At 42.3% G+C, this 22,859-nt stretch overlaps 1 protein-coding gene across 1 annotated transcript in view; it reads right to left on the bottom strand.

Moving 5' to 3' along the window:
• Positions 1–2,709: 2,709 nt before the first annotated feature.
• RIMBP2 (RIMS binding protein 2) overlaps positions 2,710–22,859 on the bottom strand; it is a 117,986-nt gene continuing 97,836 nt past the window's right edge. The window contains exons 16-20 of the mRNA XM_055550208.1: positions 22,243–22,411; positions 16,496–16,599; positions 13,529–13,600; positions 6,245–6,379; positions 2,710–4,114 (exon numbers count right to left, since the gene is read on the bottom strand). Coding sequence (XP_055406183.1) covers positions 3,926–4,114; positions 6,245–6,379; positions 13,529–13,600; positions 16,496–16,599; positions 22,243–22,411 — 669 coding nt within the window. The 3' untranslated portion in view covers positions 2,710–3,925. The remainder of the gene's footprint in view (positions 4,115–6,244; positions 6,380–13,528; positions 13,601–16,495; positions 16,600–22,242; positions 22,412–22,859) is intronic.

Genomic DNA, 22,859 nt, shown 5'->3' with positions numbered 1-22,859 from the left:
ACAGAATCAGTAGATCTACTTGGAGAGAAATTGGCAGTTTAACAATACTGAATCTTCCAAACCATAAACATATTATATATCTGTGTTCAGGAGTTTTTTCAGCCTCTCAGCAGTGTTTCACGGTTTCAGTATACAAGTCTTGTTTGTGTGCTGTGCTGTCGTTTCAGTCATGTCTGACTTCTTGCCATTCTATGGGGCCCACCAGGCTCCTCCATCCAGGGGATTTTCCAGGCTAGAATGCTGGAGTGGGTTGCCATGCCCTCCTCCAGGGGATCTTTCTAACCCAGGGATCGAACCCGTGTCTCTTAAGTCTACTGCATTGGCAGGCAGGTTCTTTACCACTAGCACCACCTGGAAAGCTAAGTCTTGTGTGTATTTTGTTAAATTTGTGCCTAAAAATTCCATGTTGTGGTGCTACACAACTAATTCTGTTATTTTATTTCACATATCTGTATTTTAATTTCTGTCTAATTGGTCCCTGTTGGGGAAATTCATAGGAAATATGCAGCATATTGTTGTTTAGTTGCTAAGTTGTGTTCGATTCTTTGCAACACCATGGACTGCAGCATGCCAGGCTTCCCTGTCCTCCACTATCTCCCAGAGTTTGCTCAGGGTCATGTCCATTGAGTCAGTGATACTAACCGTTTCATCCTCTGCTGCCCTCTTCTCTTACAAAAATACAATTGATTTTTGTATGTTGACCTTGTACCCTGTCATCTTGCCAGATTCGCTTTATTAGTACTCATGGCCTTTTGTAGATCCCTTAACATTTTCTGCATGAACAATCATGTCATCTGCAAATAAAGACTGTTTTACCTCTTTCTTTTAAAAGCGTGTAACTTTCTTTTCCTTTTCTTTTTTTTTTAATTTTATTTTTAAACTTTACATAATTGTATTAGTTTTGCCAAACATCAAAATGAATCTGCCACAGGTATACATGTGTTTCCTACCCTGAACCCTCCTCCCTCCTCCCTCCCCATACCATCCCTCTGGGTCGTCCCAGTGCACTAGCCCCAAGCATCCAGTATCGTGCATCAAACCTGGACTGGCAACTCGTTTCATACATGATATTTTACATGTTTCAATGCCATTCTTTCCTTATTGTCCTGGCTAGAAGCTCTAGTGCAGGGTTGTAGTCAGTGTAGTCAAACAGATATCCTTGTGTTGTTTTTGACAGAAAGGGGAGTGGTCAGTCTTTCACCATTGCATATGTTGGCTGTTAACTTGATCAAGCTAAGGTAAATTCCTTTCTTTCCCTAGTTTCCTGAACGGGTGTTGATTTCTTCTAGTGTTTTCCTTACATCTATTGCAGTGACTAAGTAGCTTTTCTCTTTTGTTCTGTTAATACAGTGAAACACATAGATTTTTCTTCAGCATGTGCAACCAGCCTTCATTCCTGGGATGAACCGCAGTTGAGTATATCATCTTTTTATGTATTGTTGGATTCAATCTGCTAATATTTTGTTAAGGAATTTTTAAAATTTATATTCATGATGCTATTGGTCTGTAGTTTTGTTACAGTGTCTCTGTCTAATTTAGGTAGCAGGATAACGCTGGCCTTGTGAGTGTGGGCGTTTTCCTTTCTCCTCTGGGAGAAGTTGTATACAGTTTGCCTTGTGCATGCCTTAAATGTTTGGTAGCATTCATCAAAGCTGAGTCCAGCTCAGGGTCACTTTGGGTTTGCCTACATTTTCATATTTTAGGAAATTTGTAAATGTGTTCCAAAGATTTAATCCTGGCTCTACTTCTACTTTTTTTTTTTTTAGAAATTGTTTTCGATTTCTTTTTATTGTGGTAAAATATTTATGACAAAGTTTACCATTTCAACCATTTTTAAGTGAATAGTTGCATTAAAGACATTCACACTGTTGTATAGACTTTAATTTCTTATCCTGGTATTTCTCAGACTGGAAAATTTTTTAAGACATTCCATTTAATCTAGCATTTTAGCTTGTCTTTAAATATTAGATCTCCAGAAACTTCATACCTTTGACCAACATCTTCCCATTTCCCCCACTCTCAGCCCCTGGCAGCCACCATCCTACCTTCTGCTTCTAAGTGTTTAACTGTCTTAGGTTCCACGTGTAAGCGAGATCATTCGGTATTTCTCTGTCATCAGTTAGTGCAACATAACCTTTTCTGTTAATGCAGTAGGTGAAAACATAATTTGATGTGAATGGCATTATGATAAGTTATAATTTTACATATTCATACATAGTTTCATAAAGTTATGAATTTGAATTATATTTTCTCTTGCATGTTGTTAGTGAGAATAAATCCTATTATTTGGAGGATTTTAAAATAAGGTTTTTAGGAAATGCTTTGAAAAGTAGTATTTTATTGTATTTAGTTGGTGTAGCTCTTTATTCAGATCATCTGAATTCTAGAGTTGCCAAAGGGAGATGTTATGAATATGGTTTGAACTCACTCTCCACGTCTTTGCTGCTCATGAGTATTTCACGAGAGTATGTCTCAGCACTAATTACATTTTGTTTGCCACTGACTGGACTGTCACTAATAATGCGAGGGTGACAGCATTTTGTAAACGACTCCCCACACATAGGTCAGAATTACTTTAGAAAAAAAGTAGTGCCCAAGAGGTAATGTTAGAGAGTTTTCTTGTACATACAGGAGAAAAGAATTCAGTTATGCTGCTATTCTTTTAAAAAGCGTTTAAAACAAATATACAGAATAAATGGCATTGTATAAAATAACAAATTTTATTTCTATAAAATATTTTACACTAGCTGTACACATGCACACACCCACGCAGAACTTAACCACACAGAGTAATTTCCTTTTAATAAATCTACCACATACTATTATATTACAATTTACAATATAGTTTTTGAAGACACAATGGGGAAAGCTTTGTCATTCATTTATAAACCTTCCATAAATTACAAAAGAAAGGCAGTCTGAAAAGTATGTATAAAGAGTAAAAACAATTTACAAGTGGACAAGAATTACAAAATAGTAACCATCAAATACATCTGCCAACAACTTTGTAAATCTGTTTTTGTTCAAGTGCCAATGGTGAAGATTGGTATGGAATAATTTTGAAGAGACTTAAATTTAGGATGTTTTTGGTGTGGCTTATGCATTATGTGGATTGCTTTACGTGTGTGCTGTTCATTGTTGACTGTGTATGGCATTTTGACAAATAATGAAAGTAACGTAAATCCATATGCCACAAAATGTAACACTGAAAGCAATGAATATTACCAGGTTTCTGGCAGGTTGGAGAAGTGTGGTACTTTACCAAAGCTATCTCCTCTCCTCTTTTTTGAATGATTTGAATAAGTAAACATTTTCTGTGTGTTGCCTGGCTTGCTTTAAAAGCTGAAAAGCCAGGATCTTAAATTGCACAGCCTGCACAACTTGGTTTCAAACCACTGTGTCTGTGAGGATGAGAGCACTGAATGCACAACACATACAAAGTGGACACTGTAGTGTTTATTAGACAGTACAAATCACTGTGCATTTATAAGGCAGAACATCAAGGCGATAAACTAGGAATTTCAAGACCAGAGTTAAAGTGAGAGTTATGCATTATGAGGCAAGCATTTTGAAAAGGGAGAGAGGTTGAAATCATTCCTTTAAGGGCAGATGACAAATGCACAAAGACTGGAATCCCAGGTAGGGAGTGAGCTACAAAGAGCTACTGGCTCCCTGCATGTTCACGAGACAGCCCAGCTCCCGCCAGAGCCCGGGCACTAATAAGAGCGGTGGGCGGAGGCGGGTGGGAGCACCAGCAGCTCTTTGTCCTGGCGCTGGGCTTAAAGTGGATGGTAGTGCAAAGAGCATTTCTCTACTGGTGTCGGGGGAGAAGATTGTTTTTTTAGGAAGTACTTGAGTCATGAAAGCCCTAGTTTGGAATTAAAGAAAATTACATAGATTTGGAAGTTGTCCGGAAGCACATGAATCATTTCACTGCACCCAGCTTTTTCAGCAGTTTCTTGCCTTTGGAAAGCAGCCCCTTTTTCTTTTTCGAGGACATTTCCCTGCCTCTCCCAGGACTACCAGTACCCATAGATGACGTAGGTGACCCCGAATGGAGATGTACTGTGGGGGATGGCGCTCTCCTTGCTGTACCTGAACCCTCAGGAGGAACCTAGTAGGTACATTGTTACAGTTTATTGAGTACGCGAGCGCCAACAACATCCATCCGCTCACTCGGTAACATCAGAAACACCACACTGCCCCGTTTCCCACCAGGAAAGGTAAGGGTGGATCATTTCTTCTTTCAAGGGTTAAAGTATGCCATGAGAGGCTCACACCTCTCCCAGGGCATATCTCTTACAGGGGGTCTAGCCATCAATGTTGGGTTTTCAGTTTCTTTGTCTCCGGGGAGGGGGTGGCCATTGCTTTGGCAAAACAAAGCTAGGTAATAATTTACTTTGTAAACTAAGACCAAGAGCAGGAAAAAAAAAAAGAGTTATTTTGAATTAGGTTGAGAGTAGTATTGGCCAAGTACCCATCTTAAACACAAAAGTAATCTTAAACACAAAAGTTCTTAAAGAAAGTTTTGTTGTATATGAAAACTACTTGGGTATATAAAACCCTGACATTGTTGAGTGCATTCCTGGGTTAGTTAGTATACTGTAGAAACACTGGAGATGGCACACCGGTTGAAAGAAAAAAAAACTAAAATGAACCTTAATTACAATCAAAGAAAGCTTAAAGGCCCTTCTTGTATGCTTATTTCCAAGATAGTAAAGATGTCTTTTTGTCAATATAGAGCACATGGTAGGACTTTGTACACTTCAGTGCTTAATGCTGCTTTGCAAGAGCAGAACGACATGGGAGGCATGACAACTGGCCTCACCCACGTCTCTGGTCCTGGGCATGCCTGAATTCCTCTTACTCCCTTACCTCACCAGAGCAGACCTCTCTCTAATATGAGTGTTCATTATTCAACAGGCAAATGATATGAGCCAAGGGGCTTCAAGCTTACTTGGATTTAAAATCAAGGTCTAATTCTAATGGAAAACACCTAGTTAAGCATCCCAAAGTACACCTGAAGATACCATCTATTCCATCTAATGCAATCGTTTGAGCTGCATGTTTCATTAAACTTAGTATTGCATTGGTATACCAACAGAGCAGTCTTCCACCAAACGCTTTTGTGTTCAGGACACTCACTTGTGCTTTGAGGAGAAGCACCAGCTCTCCTGTAAGGTAGAGGGGTGGTCACTTAAGAAAAAGCCGTCTGCTGCTCAAGCCGGCATGGGAAGTGTTCAGTGCCAACTCTAGATCACCTCTTGGTCACTACTCATCTGCTCGATCTCGAGTTGCATTTTTTTTTTAAGTAAAATTTCCATAGTAAACATTTATTAGGTTGTGCTTTTTCCAAGAGTGGCTAACAATGCAATATGCAGCTTTAATTATGAGTAGACATTGGAACACTCTGTGTAAACAAACAATTAGCCTGTTAAGAAATATGTTCCCAATGTTGGCCTTTCAAATATTCTTAATGTAAATCATAGGAAATAATTATTAAAGATGATTTATTTCACTGCAAATTCAGTTGCTTTACAACTGAGACCAAGTAATACTTTAGGTCCAATGGGTTTTTGAGACATATTTCTTTTTTTTTTTTTAACCCCACAGTGAAGCCTTAAGTCTACCGCATTGGTCCAGTTAAGGTAGCTTAAGTTGGTATCTTTATAGGTATCTTCAGTTGCTCACTTACGTGAAGGCTACATTGCCTGATTAAGGTGTGAAATGAACACTCTTCTTCTGTTTCCAAGCAGATGAGCAAAGAAATAAAAATATATATATATAAAAATATAATATATAAAAACTCGCAGTGATGAAATAAAATAAAAATGAGACGCTAAACATGAATGTAATCTAACAGTTACATGTGGTTGAGAAGTTCTCTGACCTTTGTTCAGAGGATCTGTTAAAGTCCTAACAGGGCAAACAATCTCTGTTGCCCACTGAATCTGTGGACTAGCCATCCCCTCCTCACTCTTGATCAAACTGAGATGTGCACCTGGGATGCAGGATGGGAAGTTCCTTTGTGAGTAGAGCAGGCTGATTAGATCGAAAGGGTCATTTTTGTGGAACAAATAAACGTGGTTAGAATTTTGGGGCACAATCCCCATGGAAGGGCAGAGAAAAAAACTCAGGGTCTATGCTTTTCAGCCTAAGGTATAAAGAGAGCAACGCAGAGGCTGTATTGGACCATCTACGGCAGAGCGGGAGGGGGTGAAACATGCTGAGTGCTTGTGCTTACCCTTTTCGTCTTGGAGCGCATTGGCATGTCCTGTGAGTAATGGGATGGCGCGTCGGAAAGGTAGACTTCTACATCATCAGGCACTTCTTCTAGGAAGTTGGAAGGTACAAGCCCTTTCTGCCCATTAAGCTCCCCCTAGAAACACAGAGATGAGAAAGAAGAATGACTGACCCTTGTTCCCAGAAACCCACTTCTTGCTTTCACTAAAGGAATATAGCTCAGAGTAGTGAGTTTATCATGGTTCAAAAGTGGTAGAGCTTGGGATGCCAGCGTTTCCTAACTCCCCTGGTCACAAGAATGACCTTGGCCATGTGCTTGAAGTGCAGGGTCACGCCCATCTCCCTCCTTCTCCCTCCCCACCCCAAGTCTCAGTTTGGTCTACGGTGGAGCCGAAGAGTCTGTTCCAGCCAAGAGGCCTGGGTGAGTCTTAGGATCAGCCACGCTTAGAAACACTCCTCGAGAGCATCTCACTTCATAGTTCTCAGCCCTGGCTGACCTCTGAATTCCTAGGAAATTTGTAAAAATACCATTGCTCAAGCACATTGAGAGAGGGGAGCTGGGGGGTGTGGGGGCAGAGGCAGGATTGAAGGGACAGACCAGTTCATCCTATGCTTTACTACAGTTTCACTGTAAGGATCCACACAATAGAGGAAGATGAAACTGTCGATACCTCCTTAGAGGTGACTGCTTCAGTTGATACCTTTCTACTCAGTAACATGCCTATGCATGTGTGGGGAGAGAGTAAATTAGCCAAGATGGTGGGTTCAGGCTCTCTTGCTCCACATAGTGTAAACCGTGACGATGTAACAGCTGAGATCATTTGTAGCACTGCGCACGGGCGTCATGAGGTACTCGCTTGGTCAAGGGTTACTTTGTGCAGTACGCCTGTATGAGTGCCACCTAAAGAAAGCAGGCGCATCATGGCTGTGTCAGCCATGAGAGGAGAGAATACAGCGTGTCTACACTACGGCTGCTGCGTCAGCCAGGAGAGAATAAACGTGTCTGCAGTTCCTATGGCTCCTCAGGTCTTCTTCCAGCTTTACCACTCACACCTTGTCTACCATGGGTTCAGTGAACACTGCAGACGGTGTCAACAGCGAGACAGCTGGCGCTGTCAGCAGATCAGCAATACAGCATGTAACCTAGACCAGCTGCTCACCGGATGTATCAAGAGGTGATACAACTGCCCCACAGAGCCCAAAACCAAGTTCAAAACTGGCCCCAGATAACATGGGAGTCTGTTGCTTTGTTCAATAGGTCTAGGAAATGACAATTTGAAAGTGACAGCTCACAACATCAAAATTAAAAACGATGCATCCAAGGACATGACCAACAGAGTGTAAAACAATCCTACACGATGGGAGAAAATACTTGCAAGTTATTATCTAATAAGAGTTACAAAGGATATATAAAGAAATTCTACAGCTTTACAAAATAATTCACCCAGTTAAAAAGTGGGCAAAGAACCTGAATAGATATTTCTCACAAAAAGACATACAAAGGGTTAACAAGCATGTAAAAGATGCTCAGCATCACTATTCATTAGGGAATCAAAAATCAAACCGCATTAGGATGGCAGTACTGGTGTAGAGACAGAGAAGCTGGAACCCTTGCATGCTATCGGTGGGACTGTAAGACAGTACAGCCACTGTGGAAAAACCAGTATGCTGGCTCCTCAAAAGATTAAAATTACTATATGATCCAACAGGTCCACTTCTGCGTATTTACTTGAATTAAAAGCAGAGTCTTGAAGAGGTTCTGGTATGCCTGGATTCACAGCACTCTTCACAACAGCCAGAAGATGGAGTCACCCTAACTGCATCGGTGGATGAATGGATAAACGATGTGTGGCTCAATGCAGTATGATTCAGCCTTCAGAAAGGAAGGAAAATCTGAGCTATGCTACAACGGTGATGAACCTCGAGGATAGCATGCTAGGCGAATGGTCAAAAGAAGAACACTGAATGATTCCACTTACACGAGGTTCCTAGAGTAGTCAGAGTCAGAGAGACAGGAGAATGGTGGGTGCTGGGGACAGTGTTAACTTTGCAAGATGAAAAGAGTTCTAGAGATGGATGGTTGTGATGGTTGTGCAACAATACGAGTGTACTTAACACCAGTGAACTATACGCTAACGAGTGATTAAGGTTAAATTGTGTTTATCACAATTAAAATACATTTTTTAAAAAGAGGCAGGTCCAGGTACCGCCCATGTTTTTCTATGCAGTAATCCCTCCTAAGCCCCAAATCCACCTGCCCAGTTCAGCCATCACCTGCCTCCTGCTTTGACCTTGAAGATTCCACTCTCCTGTTCTCCTGTTCAGCTTCAACCCTTCTTCCTCAGGCTCTCCTGTTAGCTTGTTTTTCTCTGTTGCTGTTACTTAGAGACTTTCTAGGACACCTTTATCTTTTATTGTGCATGTGTCCCTGGTGATTTCTTCCACATCAAAGGTTGCAGACAACGTCGATACACAGACACTGGAATCTTCTATACAGTCCAGACCTCCCAGTAACTCTTTAACAGCCAGCTTTTTTTTCCCCCCAGCATCAGAAAATGACTTTCTTTGGGTGAGCACCAGATGGAGTAGTTGGCTCATGATTGGGGACTACGTTCTGTGAAAACACAGCTTTACACACAAATCCCCATCAGTACCGTGCTCACATCACAGCAGGCACCTGTGTGACCCGAGACCTATACCCTCCTGCCTGTTCAGGCTTCCGGGCTGAACGCTGCCCTGGGCTCACTGAATGGAGTGTGGGGGTACTGTCTCTACAGTGTTTCCTGTCTTTTCTCCTGAGCCTCCCTCATACAGGTCTGTTAAATCACGTGTCAGAAGTGCGTGTGACACCACTGCTGGATGTGATCACTAGAATATACCAGGGGTGTGAGTACTCCTCCGTCTTGGAGAGGCTTTGTAGCCTCAAGCTCAGTATTTCGTGTTTTCCTCTCAACCATGTCCTTATTCCTGTTTTACCCAGGGCACCCATCAGCTAAGGCAGAACCTTGAGATCTTCCTGGGAGATGTCCCAACTAACCATCTGAGCCCTCGGTATCTGTCTGACTCAGTTACCATCTCAGTTCAAGCCCTTGTTCCTCACCTGGGTCATTCCATAGCTTGTACCCTGGACTCTTGGTGACATGTCACCAAGCCCCCTGGGACTCCCATCTCCCTTCAACAGTCCATTTGCAAAACCCTTGACTACAATTTTCTCTAAGAGAAACCTGACATTTCTCCCTCTTGCAGACCCTTCATACTCAGATCTCTGGTCCTCTTTGAGCCTCATTTCTATGTTTGAGGCCAAATACAAACCGTCTCAAGACCTTACATTCAAAAAGAATTGGATTGTGTTAGGCTAAATGGCAGTAAACATTACAACTGCCCCATTTTCTTCATGCACGGTCAGCACAAAGCCCAGTCATGCTTGCATAGTTCTTCTTCGCTGGCTTTAATGCTTTTAGACTGCTACTGTGCAGCCAGTTTCCTTCTGACCTATCACAGTACATGACTTACGAGTCTGGGTGTAGAAACACTGCACCATGCAAGCATCTGGTTAACACAGACTAAGTAAGGGCGGAAGCATTATGGGGTGCTGGAAATCTCAAGTGATTGACTTCACTGTGGATGCTATAGATTGTGGAGGGGAAGGCCCAGGTGGACAACAGAGTTCCCTGCACCTACCCTCTGTTCATTATGGGATGTTTGGAACTGCGGAGAGACTGGGAAGAGATCACAGGAGTATATCCCAGAAAAAGTTAGCTCTTATGAGAGCTTTCAAGATTGCACGCAATGTCAGACAACACAAGTTTGGTGAAGCTTGAGATTATTGGAATCAAGTTAGATATCCCCAGTTCTCATTTATCAAATAAGAAATAATTAAAAATAAGTGGACTGGGCAGTCTACTCAGCAAATCAGACCAACAAAATAACAGTAAAGCCATTTGGTGGAGACACAAATAAAAAGTGTACATTTCATATCAATAGATCTGATTCCTGCTATCATGCAAAATTTAGGTAGGCTAGCCAAGAAAACAAAGAGATACAGCAATGGAAACATGCAGCTCATAGTAGAAAAATATTTTTAAATAACCAGATAATACTATGTCCAGTTTTGTCTAGATGTTTGAAAATCTAAATGAAAGGTCTGGCCTTCTAAATATACATAGAGTCTAAAAAAATTGACTCAATAAAAATATAATCATTTAAGCAAATGAAAACTTTTGTACATCCTAAAAAGACAATGAACCTAAAAGATCTTTTAGACATAATCTTCACATAATTATAAGACCTAACTATGTCATTTTAGCTGTCCAGATCATGAAAAATACTGGAAGCTTACCAGTTCATTCACAATTCTAGCATAATCCTGATACCAAAAGCCATATAAGAGATATTCCAAAAATTATATTCCAATATAATTTCTGGAACATAAATATAATTCTGAATAAAATGTTAGCAAATCAAATACAGCTCTTTAAAAATAATTGTAAAAAATAGTGGTATACCATGGTCAATAATTTACTGAGAAAAAAAATAAGCTTAGCAAATGGAAACAGGATACTTAACAGTATAAAGACCATCTCTCTATTGATAGTCTAGCTTAACACATAACAGTGTAAAGATTAGTGATATTCTTACTAAAATACATAATGTCAAGGATCCCCTACCCTCACTATTCATAATTGTTCTAAATGATGCAGTAAGACAGTAAGAAGAGATGACTGATATTGAAGAAAAGAGAAAATGTCTTGACTCTGGGAACCCAAGAGAACCAACTGATGACAATGGAAATAATGCATCCAGAAGAAAGATTTGTAGCGGATCATAAACATGCAGATAAATAGGCATAGCGAGCACACACGTACATGCACATAAAATGCACACATACACACACATGCAAATACACATGCCCATATACATACACATGCACACACATGCGTGTTTGCATGTATGCACATATGCACACATACATGTGTGTTGCATACATATACACAAAACAGATACATGCACACATACATATGTATACACACATTTCCAAGATATTTTCTAAATAACCAGTAAAATATATACCAGAAAAATCATAATAGCAAGAACATAAGAATGAACTTTAAAAGATATATAAGGATGTGTAAGAATAAATTCATGAACCGATGAAAGGAAAAACTTAGAAAAAGTCAGACACACCTATGTTAGAGTTGAAAGACAATGTCATGTCATCTAAAAACTCCCCAGTTTCCTCTAAAACCTAAATGCGCCTCTAAATAAAGTACTATGGCTTTGTTGTGGGGTGGGATCCTACTGAAGAGATCCCTCCCAAATATGAAAATGAATTATAAAAACACAGTAATTGAGAGAATCGAGTAGCATGAGATATGGATACAGTCTAGGTCCTGTGTACCTAGGAGTGTACTGCACATTCTGTGTACTAGGCGTGTAGTACACAGAAGAAGGGTGGGATTTTTAAACAGTAGGCAAGGATGGATTACTTAATAAGTGGCATGGGGACATTAGTTTCTCTAATTAGAAATAAAGTTAGACACTTGAGATTTACATGTGAAAATGAAGCTATCAAAGTGAAGAACCAAGATAAAATGATTATTTCTATCACCTTGAAGGACTTTTAAGCATGTCGCCCAAGGGCTGAAAAACATAAAAATGTACATAAAAATTTAAAACTTCTGCTTCATAAATGAAAAGACAACAAAACCACACACAAAAAGGAAAATTTAAAAATCAGATGATTACCTAAAAAAAGAAACACTTGCAACATATGGACAAAGTATTGAGACAGGCTTGGGCCTGGACCCGGGACCTCTGCTGCAGTGCCTGCACCTGGCGAAACATCTCCAGCATCAAAACACAAAGAAACTCGAGGGAACTAAAACTAACTCCATGCAAGGGGTCAATTAGGGCAAATTACGGACAACGAGGTACAAAGAGACCAAAAAACCCAGCTGCCACTTCTGAAGAGCCCAGAGTAAAAGCAGAGGTTTGAGAGCAAAAGCAGGGTACCTCGCATGCCCCCTGCACACACCACCACCTAAGGGGTGGGCAAACCACCTAAGCTACCCTTCCGGGCTGACCTCTGGACACACCTCTACCCTCACCCCATATAAGGAACACGCTTGTCCCCCTCATCTGAGAGCAAGCAGGCAAACCTGTTGTTTGTTCTGGCTCCCCACTGTGCACCAGGGGCCCCAGTAAAGCCTTACCTGAATTTTTTGTCTGACCCATGATCAATTTCTATTGATTGGGGAAGGCCAAGAACCCTGGTTGGTAACACCATGAACAGTCTCACTAAAAACTATTCTCTTAAAAATCAGAAACTGCATCAGAGGAGCTTTGAAATACCGTGTGTGCCTAATGTTGTAAAATCCATTTGACCCCAAGAAAAACCTGCCTTGTCAGGACTTGAGAGTTTCTTGATTATTTTCATTATTAAAAAAAAAAAAAAACAGAAAGAGGAGGAAAGTGGGATGCAAGATGATGACCCCATTCCTAAGGCAAGGAACAGCAGTAGGTGTCTGGCTGGGGAGGCGCCCCTAAGATGACTACCCAACATGCCTGCCTTCTCTTCAGGAATATCAGGAGATCTGCTCCGCTGGCCCAGGGCAGAGTCAGGACTCCCCCATCCCTATCCCAGAGGCTGGGTCCACAGAGCTGTAAGAGGGAGGAGCTTGAGATTCTGTTGGTTTTAATTAATTTTGCTTCTTTGTATTTCTTCCTCTCACCATTTGAAAATGTATTACCTATGCACTAAACGGGGCTTCCCAGGTGGCACTAGTGGTAAAGAAGCCGCCTGCCAATGCAGGAGACAGAAGAGACTCGGGTTCCATCCTTGGATTGGGGAGGATCCCCTGGAGGAGGAAATGGCAACTCACTCCAGTATTCTTGCCTGGAGAATCCCATGGACAGAGGAGCCTGGCAGGCTACAGTCCATAGGGCTGCAAAGAGTCGGACACGACTGAAGTGACTTAGCATGCACGCAGGCACTAAGTAATCCAGAAAATTAAACTGCTTGGTAAATGTTTGAATGAAAGAAATATTTAATGTGAGCATGTGAATACTCTTACTTTGTCAACAGCTCGTATGCATTGAAAATATTCCTTTTAAAGAGAAGTAACAGGGAAGATCACAGAACTGCCTTCCCATATTTTATGGGCTCAGCAAAGAGGACAAGCACATTAGCCATCCTTTCAGCAAGCCAGGTAAAGTTCACGCACAATTTTAGGGGAAAGAATAGACAAGCAAAAATATTTATATATTTGATGCTTCAAAAACTTACATAATAAAATCCATCTTCATCAATTTCGCCAAAAACAGTAATAATATCTCCTGTGCAAAATGTAAGTTCAGCCTGTAAAGACAGAGCATAAAGTTAATAGTGTTTTCCTAAATATAGAAGTTGCCTTAAAAAAAAAATCTTCATGATTTCTGGTATGATTTCTCTTTTTTTTCTTATTGTTTTGGTATGAACCTACACTTTCAGTCAGATAAGGAGGAAGGGTACATATCAGATGAATGAATGCCTGTGTTCCCAGTCTCTTAGAAAGTAAGGACAATTCAAAATGAGGCCAAGTCTCCAACAGAAGAGCTGCTGTGCTCCAATTCTCAGCCAGAATTAAGATCATCTCCAGGTTCTGCTGGTGGTGCGTCTTTACAGCCAGTTAAATAGTTAACTTAAAAACCACAGAGCCTTCAGATGCGCTCTGCAGTGAAGGGACCATTGCACAAATATCCTTTCACTGAATATATTAAAAAAAATTGTATTTAAATGTCATTTAGTAAATGTCTACTACGTGCCATGCTCCAGGTTAGAGGTGGGTGCATTGACTCCAGCAGAGGATACCAGAAAAAAATTGCATTTTTATCTCTAGACATGAAAACAGGGTACTAAAGTTCATTTCTAAGAGCCATTAGGCATCATATATATATTAAGCCAGGCTTCCCAGGTGGCACTAGTGGTAAAGAACCTGCCTGCCAATTCAGGAGACACAGGAAACACGAGTTCAGTCTCTGGGTCTGCAAGATCTCCTGCAGGAGGGCATGGCAACCCACTTCAGTATACTTGCCTGGAGAATCCCACGGACAGAGGAGCCTGGTGGGCTACAGTTCATAGGGTTGTGAAGAGTCTGACATGACTGAACCGACTTAGCATGCATGCACACATTCATCAAGCCAATACAGAAATTTGAATCCACCTAAGCTCTGAATCTGAACCATGAGCTGGTCACCCATCAGGTACAACAGAAATACCAAGGACCAGGGATTTGTATACATCTTGTCCAGAGCCAGACATCCTGGAATGTGAAGTCAAGTGGGCCTTAGGAAGCATCACTATGAACAAAGCTAGTGGAGGTGATGGAATTCCAGTTGAGCTATTTCAAATCCTGAAAGATGATGCTGTGAAAGTGCTGCACTCATTATGCCAGCAAATTTGGAAAACTCAGCAGTGGTCACAGGACTGGAAAAGGTCAGTTTTCATTCCAATCCCAAAGAAAGGCAATGCCAAAGAATGCTCAAACGACCGCACAATTGCACTCATCTCACACACTAGTAAAGTGATGCTTAAAATTCTCCAAGCCAGGCTTCTGCAATATGTGAACCGTGAACTTTCAGATGTTCAAGCTGGTTTTAGAAAAGGCAGAGGAACCCGAGATCAAATTGCCAACATCTGCTGGATCATCAAAAAAACAAGACAGTTCCAGAAAAACATCTATTTCTGCTTTATTGACTATGCCAAAGCCTTTGACTGTGTGGATCACAATAAACTGTGGAAAATTCTGAAAGACATGGGAATACCAGACCACCTGACCTGCCTCTTGAGAAACCTGTATGTGGGTCAGGAAGCAACAGTTAGAACTGGACATGGAACAACAGACCAGTTCCAAATAGGAAAAAGAGTACGTCAAGGCTGTATGTTGTCACCCTGCTTATTTAACTTCTATGCAGAGTACATCATGAGAAATGCTGGGCTGGAGGAAGCACAAGTTGGAATCAAGTTTGCTGGAAGAAATATCAATAACCTCAGATATGCAGATGACACCACCCTTATGGCAGAAAGTGAAGAAGAATTAAAGAGCCTCTTGATGAAAGAGAAAGAGGAGAGTGAAAAAGTTGGCTTAAAGCTCAACATTCAGAAAACTAAGATCATGGCATCCAGTCCCATCACTTCATGGGAAATAGATGGGGAAACAGTGGAAACAGTGTCAGACTTTATTTTTCTGGGCTCCAAAATCACTGCAGATGGTGATTGCAGCCATGAAATTAAAAGACCCTTACTCCTTGGAAGGAAAGTTATGACCAACCTAGACAGCATATTCAAAAGCAGAGACATTACTTTGTCAACAAAGGTCTGTCAGGTCAAGGCTATGGTTTTTACAGTAGTCATGTATGGATGTGAGAGTTGGACTATAAAGAAAGCTGAGTGCCGAAGAATTGATGCTTTTGAACTGTGTTGGAGAAGACTCTTGAGAGTCCCTTGGACTGCAAGGAGATCCAACCAGTCCATCCTAAAGGAGATCAGACCTGGGTGTTCATTGGAAGGACTGATGTTGAAGCTGAAACTCCAATACTTTGGTCACCTGATACGAAGAGCTGACTCATTTGAAAAGACCCTGATGCTGGGAGGGATTGGGGGCAGGAGGAGAAGGGGACGACAGAGGATGAGATGGTTGGATGGCATCACCAACTCAATGGACATGGGTTTAGGTGGACTCCGGGAGTTGGTGATGGACAGGGAGGCCTGGCGTGCTGCAGTTCATGGGGTAGCAGAGTCGGACATGACTGAGCAACTGAACTGAACTGAACTGAACTGTCTAAAAAAACAGCTCCAAAGAGTGGAAATCTAATCCTTCTGAAGGCATATGCTTGTCAGTTTTCACAGTGTTCCTAGGACATGAAGCCTATGTGCACAGAGAACATCCATCTTTTCTGCTCGATTTTCCTTGAGTGTGTGTGTGTGTGTGTGGTGGTGGTGGTGGGGGTGGGGGTGGGGGTGGGGGTGGTGGGGGCCATTGGCCACATGTCAGAGGTTTTGCTTTCTCTGTCCAGGATGACCCATCACAGCAGGTATGGGTCACAGGGTGCTGGTCCAGGGAAACCCTATGTCTGTGGCTGCCAGTGCCCTGCGTGTGTCACCAGGCTCGCGACCTCTCTCCTGCCCTCCTGGCTCTCTCATTCGTGGTTGAGTAGGCCTTCCCGTGTAAGTTCCAGGGAAGGGAGGGAGGGAGGGTGTTGTGGGCAGAGGTACCTCGACGTCAATGTTGGGCGAGCTCTCCCTCGGGTCATAGTCGTACAGGGCCACCATTCTTCGCGTCGACACCGAGTGCTGTCTGCCGCTTCTCCTGTTTCTCTCTGTTCACATCACAAGAAGAACACCATCATGAAGTGATTTCAGAGCCAGTGGCGTCCCCTTTCCCTTGACTCGGTCGGTGGAGCCAGGTCACATGCGGCCAGTGTGGCTGAGATGACTGCTGGGCTCTAGCGCTGGCCAAGCCGGGGAAGCCCCCAGGCTCCCTAGGCTCACACTCAAGTCCAGTCTAGCCCCACTCCTTTCTCTCTGTGCATAGGAACAGGGGAGACTTAGAGCAGGGAATTCACTCCAATAGTCAATCTAAAGGGCTTGGAGTGGCACGAGGTGCGTGTGAGGGGGGCGGGGGCAAGTGGGCCACTTGGAGGTTGTGACCCAGCTCAGAGGAACCCCATAAACACCAGGTCAAAAATGCTGCCCATATAGCTGCTATGAAGATGATTCTCACTCAGATTATTCTCGCTCAGACCAGAGGCACAGCCACCAGTCTGTCATCAGGAGAAGCAAGAGTCTATAGAAAGCAGTACCCTCTCTACCCGTCTCAGAGGTTCCTTTCCCTCCGCTTCCTCTAGTGCCCTCGCTGTACGTTTAACAGCTGTCCCTGAAATGATGCCACTTGTGGAGAAGGCTCTGGGGGAGGTCCCCTCCTGCTGCCCGGCTGCGATCTGCCCTAGATGGAGCCCTGGGCTCTATATCAGCATAAGAGGGGCAGAAAGAGGAAAACCCCACACAGAGCATTTGCAAAAACTCCGAAAACAGCCACTTATAAGAAGGGCCAATGAAGAACCATGGGATCTGGCCCAAATCGTCAAACTCCCTGGCAAACCTCCGTTGTTGGGTTCCTAAATGACGTTTCTCCTGGAGAAAGTTGGCATTGAGGCCTTTCTCCCAAACACAGCCATCTTTTGCCTAAGATTGATTTTTGGAATTCAATGCACAGAAATGAAAACTCCTAAAGACAAGTGTTTTGAAAGCATGTAAAGTGAGTTAAGCAGCTTTTCAGGAGTCAGCGGCAGGCATAGGGCTCATTGTGTGCATGTGCAAAATTCAACCCTCAGCTCCTGGTCAAGAATCACTGCTTTTATTTGAAATAAGCAAGCACACCTTTGCAGGACCTGCATGTATGTTTCCTGGATCAAATTACAGTGGTAACCAGAGGTTAATTATAGTGTTGCTAAACTGCTAATTTCACAGGGGAACCCTATGTCAGTGGCATTAAGGCTACACATGTACTATATTGAGGTGTAATTTACATACAATATGACTCAGTTTAGTGTTCATTCACTTTAGTAAGTTTTGATAAACTCTATGGTCACATAACCACCACAGCCATCAAGATATTGAAGTTACGTCACCATCCCCAAATTCCTTCATGCCCATTTGTCACCTCCAACCTAGGTAACCACTGATCTGTTTTCTATCCCAATAGTTCTGCCTGTTTTAGAATATTGTTTAAATGGCATCTCACGGATGCAGCTTTTGGGGTCTGGCTTCTTTCCTTTGGACAGTGCATCTGAGATTCAGTCATGTTATTGCATGGATCAATAATCTGTTCTACTCTTATTGGTGAGTAGTATCCCATTGTATTGATGAACCATAGTTATTTTATCCATTTACCAGCCAGAAAACATTTGAGTTCTTTCTGGTTGTTAGTGATTTTTCAAAATTTAGTTTTGGTTGTGCTGGGACTTTGTTGCTGCGTGCAAGCTTTCTCTGGTTGAGGCGAGCGGGGGCTACTCTTTTTGCAGTGTGAGGGCTTCTCCTTGCGGTGGCCTTTCTTGTTTTGGAGCATGGGCTCTAGGGTGCATGGGCTCAATAGTTCAGGTGCACAGGCTTAGCTGCCCTGTGACACGTGGGATCTTAGTTCCTGGACCAGAGATCAAATCCATGTCCCCTGCACTGGCAGGCAGATTCTTAACCACTGGATCGCCGGGGAAGTCCCACTCAGAAATATTTAATTTTGATAACATCTAACACAATTTTTAAAATATATCATATCAAAACAATTGTTGCCTGATCATTACAAAGTTTCTCTCCTTTGTTTTCTTCTAAAGTTTTATAGTCTTCATTTTTATATTGAAGACAGTATGAATGTTGAGTTAAGCTTTTCACTACAGTGAGAATATGGCTTGAGATTCACTTTTTGCCTGTGGATGTCCAGTAATTCCAGCACCTATTATTGAAAAGACTACCTTTTCTCAATTGAATTGCATTTTTACCTCTGTCAAAAATCAGTTGATAGTCGATATGTTGATCAGTCTGGGGGGGTCCGTTCTACCCTGTTCCTCTGTGTGCCTGTCCTTTCTCTAGTACCACATGGTCTTGATCAGTTTCCCTTTATAGTGAGTCCTAAAATCAAGTTACATGAGTCTTTCACATTTTTCTTTTAAAAACGGTTTCAGTGATTTTTCGTTTCTCTGACTTTTCATATACATGAAAGATTTAGCTTATTGATTCTATATAATGCTTTGCACGGACCTTGACTGCTGTTTTGATGAATGTATAGGTCGGTCTGGGGATATCTGACATCTTAATGTCTTAGCAATATTAAGTCTATGAACAGTCCATCTCTATTTGCTTTGGGATTCTTTGATTTCTTTCATCAATGTTTAATCATTTTCAACATACAGATACTGCACGTATTTTGTTAGACTTAACCATATTTCACATCTTCGTTGTGTTATTGTACACAGTATTACTTTTTCAATTTAAATCTCAAATTTTTCATTGCTAACCTATGGAAATGCAATTGCTTTTGTATCCATTGACCTTACTAGTCTCACTTGTATGCTAGGAACTGTGTTTATAGGTTCTCTGAGATTTTCAAGGTAGGTTTCCATGTGATCTTTCCATTCTGTGTACCATTGCTCCCTGGCTCTCCTTGTACTACACATTCTAGCATGCAGCTGGAAAGGAGAGATGAGCGTGGACATTGTAGCCTTACTCCTAGTCTCAGGATGAAAGCTTCCAGTCTTTCACCGTGAGAAATATTGCCTCAACATAAAAGGGCAAGCAGGTATCTCAGCTTGGTTCCCTCAACTAGTCTAGGGACTACTGAATAAAAAGACATTTAATCCAAGTGATCAAGCTTGATCAAGTAAATCAAGCTTCTTGTTTTTTAGCAGATTGCTCCTAGACTCTGGGTCTGTGGTGCACGAGCCCATTCCCTCTTTGAAGAGGCGCTGTCGACTTCAGGAGAGGGGGCAGCGATGCAAGGGAATGGATGGTGTGAGGGCTCAGGGAGCTGTGGTCTCGGGGATTTAATCTGGGCAGTTTATTCATATGGAACCTCGACTATTAGACATGGATCTTGAGACAACGAACTCATTAATACCAAAAAGGTTGAGATATTTGCTTTTGTGTTTGTCCTTAAAATCATGCATATTACTTGAGCCACTGAACTTTGTCTGGAGTGTGATTTAGAAGTGAATCCAGGGGAGGCAGTGGGGTGGACTGGGAGTTTGGGATTAGCAGATGCAAACTATTACATATGGGCTTCCCTGGTGGCTCGGTGGTAAAGGATCCACCTGCCAAACCAGGAGACACAGGTTTGATCCCTGGGTTAAGAAGATGCCCTGGAGGAAGAAATGGCAACCCACTCCAGTATTCTTGTCTGGAAAGTCCCATGGACAGAGGAGAACCTGGCGGGCTACAATCCATGAGGTCGCAAAAGAGTCAGACATGACTGAGCACACACGCAATGCACAACGAACTATTACATATAGGACAGATAAATAACAAGGTCCTACTGTATAGCACAGGGAACTATATTCAATATCTTGTAACAAACCATAATGGAAGAGAATATGAAAAAGAATGTATATATGTGTATAATTGATTCACTTTGCTATACAGAAGAGATTGGCACAACATTGTAAATCAGCTATAAGTCAATAAAAATAAATTTAGAAAAAGGTTAAACAATAAAAAAGAAGTGAATGTAATGTTTTGAAGTATTAAAACTTTAAATATGAATCCCATGAGTCTTTCTGTCTAAAGTTATTTAGAAAAAGGAGAGGCCTTTTGAATGAGTAGATTTTCCTTGCATGTGGAAAAATTAAAGATCATAAATGTAATGTTGCTGAAAACAGTTTTACTGTTTGCTCAGTGGTTCTAGATAAACAAAAGAATTTAGTATCCAAATTAAAGGGTAAAAATCTTTTATGTCTTTGGATAAGCAGAATTTACCTGAAGAATGGAAAGCATACCACTACCCAATCATCCTTTGAAATTTATCATAAATAGTCAATGTGCAAAGTAGTACCAGTGTCCTGGTGGTCTAGTGGCTAAGACTGAGCTCCCAAAGCATGGGGCCCAGGTTCAGTCCCTGGAGGGCAAAGTAGATCCCACAGGCTGCAATTAAAGATCCCGCATGCTACAATTAAGACACGGAGCAGCCAAATAAATAAATACTAAAACAAAACCCAAAGTACATTACCAGTATCAGTCCGTTCATGCTGAGATAACAAAGTGCCATAGACTGGGGACTGAGACAACAAGCATTCATTTCTCACAGTCCTGGGGTGGGGGACGTCCAAGATCAAGGTGCTGGCTGACTTGGTGTCTGGTGAAGACCTGCTTCCTTCCTTCCTGGTTCACAGATGACTTCCAGCTCCTTGTGTCCTCACGTGATGGAAGGGGGAAGGGGCTCTCTGGGGTCTCTTTTATAAGGGCACTAACCCCATCCACAAGGGCTCCACCCTCATGACCAGATCACTCCCAAAGGCCCTACCTCCTAATAAACCATCACATTGCAGATTAAAGTTTCAACAAATGAATTTTAGGGGGACACAAGCATTTCATCCACAACAACCCAAAAATGTTTATTTTCTAAATGTGATAGACTTTTAGTAAGCAAGGCCATACTTCATCTTTCACGAGAAGATCATCTGTGTTTTCATAAATATTTAGATGCCTGTATGTCTGCATCTCAGGACTATTAAAACCTTGGTTTACAGAATGGGTTTTGCCCAAGAAAATCTGATGGTTAACATTCAGATTTTGGGGACTTCCCTGGTGGTCCAGTGTTTAGGACTCTGCGTTTCCAATGCATGGGGCACAGGTTCAGTCCCTGGTCTGGGAACTAAGATCCCACATGCCTAGCGTGGCCAAAAAATAAAATAGAATGGTTAAGTGACAAGGATTTACTGTGTAGCACAGGGAACTATATGAAATATCTTTAAAAAAAAAAAAACAAAGCATTCATTCCTCTGCTCAGCGCTGTCTCCTGCCCTGAGTCGGTGGGTTTTTTTTTTTTTTTTTTTGGCAGTTTAAAAAATATATATTTTTTTAATTTTTAGCTGTGCTGGGTCTTTGTTGTTGCACTCGGGTTTTCTCTCGTCACAGTGATCTGGGGCTACTCTCTAGTCGCAGTACTCAGGCTTCTCACTGCGATTGCTTCTCTTGTTGTGAAGCACGGGCTGTAGGGGGCATGGGCTTCAGTAGTTGTAGCTCCTGGACTCCAGAGCACAGGCTCAATAGCTGTGGTACAGGAGCTCAGTTGCTCCAAGGCATATGGGATCTTCCCGGTAGAGGGTGGAACCTGTGTCCCCTGAATTGGCAGGTGGACTCTCCACCACTGAGCCACCAGGGAAGCCCTGGGCTGGTGTTTCGTGCTACAAAACCCTCAAGAAGGCAGGCGCCACCTGGCCTGCAGGCTCACAGGTGAGCAGGACGTGGCCTCTTACCTATTTTCTCCACAGGTGTGTTCAGAGGGAGGAAGCCTTGTCTGAGAAGCTGGTCCATCATCTCTTCATCATCTGCCTGGATTTCAGAGACCATGTTACAGGGAATAAGGCCAAGCCGCGCACAGGTTTCCCCGCGGTAGAATCCATCAGCGTCTTTATCACCATACACCTGGAGTCACGGGAAGAAGGCAAGGCATTGGGATGGCTGGTTCAGAAATAGATCAGCTCTGTTCACCTAGAGTCACAGTTAGTCAGACACTGACTTGAAGAACATGGAAAATCGCTGCTTATGGGCATAAGTGTGTACACATAGCCCTCACCCTAAAAATCTGTATGTCTAAGAACCTGTTTCTCCTCCAGGGTTTTGATAGCCTCTGGAGCTCCCGTTGACCAGGGGGCTGCCCGGCAAGGCCAGGGCTTTACTAGCTGAGTGCATGTGTGTGAACGCACACAAGTTAAGTGCCGCCCCCCCGCCCCATACACACACATGCAAGTGCAGTATAACAAATGATTCCTCCATAAGAAGACAGCGCCACTGTCTGGCATTCCAGAAGTGAAAAACCTCAACTCACAAAGGGATTCTGTGCGTACTATTCTGCGGGGTAAGCATCACCATT

This window comes from Bubalus kerabau, chromosome 16 (genome assembly GCF_029407905.1).
Source record: "Bubalus kerabau isolate K-KA32 ecotype Philippines breed swamp buffalo chromosome 16, PCC_UOA_SB_1v2, whole genome shotgun sequence".
Taxonomy (NCBI): Eukaryota; Metazoa; Chordata; class Mammalia; order Artiodactyla; family Bovidae; genus Bubalus; species Bubalus kerabau.
The sequence above is the reverse complement of the archived record's forward strand: the minus strand, read 5'-3'. Positions and strand labels throughout refer to the sequence as shown.